General features: G+C 55.4%; 1 protein-coding gene across 1 annotated transcript; it reads right to left on the bottom strand.

Moving 5' to 3' along the window:
• Positions 1-4,312, bottom strand: CSUI_011369 (uncharacterized protein; the record flags this gene model as incomplete). Its single annotated transcript, XM_068071468.1, has 1 exon — positions 1-4,312. A coding segment is annotated over exon 1 (3,501 nt), but the record flags the coding sequence as incomplete, so codon positions are not given.
• Between the last annotated feature and the right edge of the window lie 561 nt (positions 4,313-4,873).

Consider the following 4,873-nt stretch of genomic DNA (forward strand, 5'->3'; position numbering starts at 1 on the left):
CGGGTTTTCAGAGGGAAGGTCAACACAGCCCGATCTAGTAGCGTCTGTGGTAGAGGTAGGGAGCAGAGAACACCAAGCGGCGAAACAAGCTGAAGGTTCTGCTTTAGGTAAAAGGCCGGAGACCGGCGAAGGCGGCGAATATGACAGAAGACGGGAAGGCCTAGGGGAATCTCCCGCAGCACAATGAAAAACTAAGTGTTCGTTGTCCTGCCTGACAATTCTAGGCCCGAGAGTTTCTTCCTTGCCCTTGTCCACATGGACCGGAGTCTCTTTTTCTGGGACAGTCAGCTCTGCCTTCAGCTCCTCACTTTTTCCACGCCCATCCTCTCTCCTTTTTCCGAGTGTCTCCTCCCCTCCGCTACGTCCCCTCTGTCCACCTCTCGATTCCGGGCCCCTGTCCACTTTTCTTCTAGATTCTACTGTGTCATCGGGAGCGCGTGATTCGGTCTGCATGTCGTTGCTTCCCCCGCACACGGTAGCAGCGAGAACCGGTTTCTGGACTCTGATGCCTCTCACATCTTCCCTTCCACGCCTGCGCAGTCGCTTACTGGTGACTTCAGCGTCCGCTTTGGTCTTCTCTTCCTTGCTGCGCTGTGAGCCAAGAGTCCCAACCTGCAAGGCAGAAAGCAGTGAATTCTTCTCCGCCAAGGTCTGTGCGCGTGCCGTTTCCTCTTCGCACTGCCTCCGCTTCCTGTTACCATTATGGCACACCGTATCAGAACAAGAGTCAGGAGCATCTTCAAGGGAGCCATGCTGTCTCACCTTCTCATTGGACACCGTCTCTTGATAGGTGTGTTGCCCGGGGCCCTCCGGAACGGGTCCAGCACAACTCGGTTCGCTGGTTCCTCTAACACCTCTGTCTTCTGGACACGAAACACCCGTACCGCTGGTGCATGCGGTGCTGGAGGTGACGTTCCTTCTGGAAGTGCTGACGTTAGTTACATTTCGCTCATCCAGACGACCTTCGCCTTCAGAACTGCCTGAGAGAATGGCCGTGGCCCCGGTCACGGAGGAGGAGGAGGCGTTACAGGATGTGTTCACTGGGGTTCCCGCTTTTTGTCTGCGGGGTCGCAAATGCCACCTGCCTGTTTCACACGGAGGTCTCCCTGGCTTGGCATTCTCTTCAGGAGGGTCTCTTTCTTGCCGGTCTTCGCCCACACCCATGCTGTCTTGCACAACGTCTCGAGTTCGCGCCCCAGCCTCTGATGTCTGTCCGGCCTTAAAACAGACTTTTTCAACGTCCCCTTCTCTCTCGTGGTCCTTCTTGTGGGCGGGCTTCTGTTCCTCGTCACCCTCGTTCGGGCTATCCTCGCGGTTCTTCTCGTTCCCCAAGATGTTCCCTTCACACACACGCCCTCCAGAGGAACATTTGAACTCTTCTCCGCCTTCGCAACAGCCTTCTTGCTCCCCACTATTCTCTAGTGGTGTTTCCTGCCTCTCTTGGTCTCCCGCTTCGTCTACTGTATCCTCTTGTCTTCTCCCACCCACTGTACTACTGTTTTGCTCTTCCGAGCTTACCGGCGCACCTGCTTGCTCTTCACTTGCTGCCTCCCGTATCTGCAATCTGCTTTCCACTCTTCTTCTCCCTCGAAAGCTCCTTTGTCCCGTCAGCGTCTCACCCGGGGCCGCCTTCTCTCCTGCAATCCCTCTTTCAGCGTCAGTTACTTCTTCGGTCTCGTCTCGCTCATCCTTTGAAATCACAGTCTGCGCCGATCGTGTCAGCCTCTTCCGTGTTAGGAGCCTACTTCTCCCTCTGTCCTCGGCTCTCCTTTGCAGCCGCTGCCACGCCTCCGTCTCGTGACCCTCGATGCCTGAAGTTCCCTCGGCCGCTCCGTCAGTAGTCTTGGATCGGTCTTCTGTGTCATCCCCTTTACTCTCGTCTTCTAGCGCCTCTTCTGCTGTCTTCTCCGTTTGCCTGCTTGCAGCTGGTGTGCGGCATCTCATCCTCTCTATGTCTTTTGTCCTTGAGCGCCTCCCACAATCGTCCCACCCTCTTGTTTTCTTCGGCTCCCCAGCCGTCTCACCCTCTACGCCGCTACCGTCTGCGAGCTGTGGAAGAAATCTGGAGTGTCCTCCATGACGGCGGCCATATAGATCTGCTGCATCGTCGCCCGGGGGAGAGCAAAAAGCATCTTTCATCTTCAGGTCATCTACGACACTCACCTGAATACCCGCCTTCCCTGAGTGACACGCTTCTGTAGGTGTGACTGCCGAGCTTTCTCTCGTGTCTAATTCCTGTCCCGCAAAAAGCGAACACCGTCGTCGTCTCCGAGACGTATCCGGTATGGTTACCTCGGTCGGTCCTTCTTTTTTGCCTTCAGGTGAGCCCCTCTGCAGACTTGTCCTTTCACAGCATGGTGTTCGCTTCTTTCGCTTCATGAGCTTATAGTCCAAGCCTGTTACCTTTCTCTCTTTGCCGGTTCCAGGTCGAAGTCGCTGGCCGGCCTTCAGTCCATCATCACAGCGCCTGAGTGCCCTCAAGACCCGGACCGAAGACACTTGTACTCCTCTCCCAAAGGAAGTAATCACTGGCTTTTCCAGAGAATCGAAAAGATTTCGCCGACCGTCACTGTAAGGAGACTCTCCCAGCTTCCCCCTGTTTCTCAAAAAATACTGCGGTTCCTCGGCACGAAAAGGAGGAGACTCCCCTCCTCCGACTGTAAAGCCGCAGGGAAGCTCACCGGCATGTCTCTCCCAGCCAGTGTGTACCCCATTGTCTCTTGTCAGCGGGGAATTTCTTGGTCGGCCCGAACATAACATGAGTTTCTCATGACTTTTCGAAGAGGAACTGCCATCCTCATGGCTAGCGGGAAAGGACGCTTCTTGCTGACTCCTGGTTCTTGCGCAGACAGGTGACTTGCTCTCGTCCGCATCGCCAAGGAGATCCAGTCTTTGCGGAGTTTTGTTTTTCTCTCCCTCATATCCTTCCAGTGACACACTCGGGTGAGCCCGTCGCCTCCTGAGATCACGAAGGGTACCTGCTTGCCTGGACAAAGACACGGTGCCTCGCTTCTGCTTTGGCGCTTTGTACAGTCTCGCACGTGAAGTTGTCGATTGGGCTCTCCTCCCGAAATCTGAACTTGCATGCCCGCCAGCGCTCAGGAACCTCTGCTCCGGCTTGCCTCTTTTCCTTAGAGAGTACCTGAGGGTTTGCGTCCTGTCTGCGGGACGTACCAATCCCTTTTCAGTTGCACCATTTACCCTGTTTCGTGAGGCTCGAGCGCTCGGAGCACTGCGAGACCCGCGTTCCTGGCCCTTTTTCAGACTGTTGTGCAAAGAGGAGATGATGGCCGACTGGTTTCCTGTAGAGACTTCAGAGCTTCTTTGCTCCTCTCCGCACTGTCTGTGGTGAGAGAGCGGAGAGTTGGACAGATTGCCTTCGCTACAACTATCCCCGCGGAGACCCGGCTGTGTCTCACTCACTCCTCTCCGCTTGCGGCCTTGCACTACAGCGGAAATGACAGCGCAGGAAATCCCGGTAAGCGCCGCCTCCGGTTCCATCAAAAGGACAGGCGTGCGAAGAATGAGAAAAAGTACTGATGGGGAGGGTCCGAGATGAGTGGGGAAAAGGCAGCCACAGGGACCGGAACATGGCAATCAGCACACGGGAAACGAAAATGGCGACTGATCAAGGGGCGGACACTGTCGACGTCTTTGATCAAGGCACTGCGCACAGTGTCCGCAAGGTGGGGCCTCTTCAGTGACAAGGTATCAGTGAACCACACCTTGAAAACACGTGCAAGCAGGTGACGCTTCCTCTCCTAGAAGGCAGGCAGAGGCGTCTTCCGGTGTGAGCAGGGGAAAAAGCGTGGTCTTAAGCGGGAAGTTCTTGACAGGTGAAGCTCTCCGGGCCGGGCTCAGAGCCTCTCCGGAAAGAGAAACGAAGAAAGAAGACACCGAGAGTCAAATTGCACATGACTGCACGAAAGGGTCCGACGAGGTGAATTAACAGAAGCGACAACCGCAGTCTACTTCTTCCCCAAAGGAAAGCTGGTATGTCAGCGCCTGAACAGGGCTATTTTCCGAGAAGGCCAAACAAACGAGTTCGTGAAACCACACACCTCTTAATCAGACAGTATTCTTCGCTAGGTCTGAGGCTGAACGCACACGAGAATATACGACTAGATGGTAAAAGAAAAGACACTGCGAAGACATACGGAAAAATCACAAGGCATGTGGTCCGGCAGGCTCGTGGAGATAGCGAAAGCCGGAGCAGCCGCGGAGGGAGAAGTGCCTACTGACCACAGAAACGAACAGCCAAACGACACAACACCGTACATATAAACAACAACAACAGTGCGCATGTAATCTGTGAAAAAGAATCGAAGCGTCGCCACGCCTCTGCTCGTGTCTGTGCAAGCTGGCACCGCGGAGGGAGGTGGGGGGGGGCGGGGCGAGATGAGGAAGAGGGGGGAAGCGGACGGTGTCCGACAGATGGTATCGCATGGAGAAGTAACGGTGGCCGCGCCGAGAGGGTCCTACAGCAATTGCATCATCCCGTCCAAGCTGGACCCTTCTTGGGTAACCCGGGGTTTTGTCCTGGTTCTCCCTTCAGACACGCTTGAATCGAGATTCTTTCGCGGGGCTGAGCTCACAAACCATGAAGCTCTGCGGAACGTCCGGAGCTCCCTGCGCTGATTCTTCACGTCCACACAGTAGGTTTACTATTCGCGTATCTGGCTTCTCGACGCCTGGAGAGCTGAGATAGTTGCGTATCGGCTCGTTACGCTGGGCAGTCACTGGCGAGGCAACCCAGGTACTCTTCACGAGAATTGCATTATTTCGAAGGCCAAGCCCCGAGCTACTCCGAAAGGCACTGTTCTGCCGGTGTTAACGCTGTCCTCACACGCGCATACCGTGCCGGAGTGCTGAA

The sequence above is a fragment of the Cystoisospora suis genome (assembly GCF_002600585.1).
Source record: "Cystoisospora suis strain Wien I chromosome Unknown contig_11090, whole genome shotgun sequence".
In the NCBI taxonomy this organism is placed as follows: domain Eukaryota; phylum Apicomplexa; class Conoidasida; order Eucoccidiorida; family Sarcocystidae; genus Cystoisospora; species Cystoisospora suis.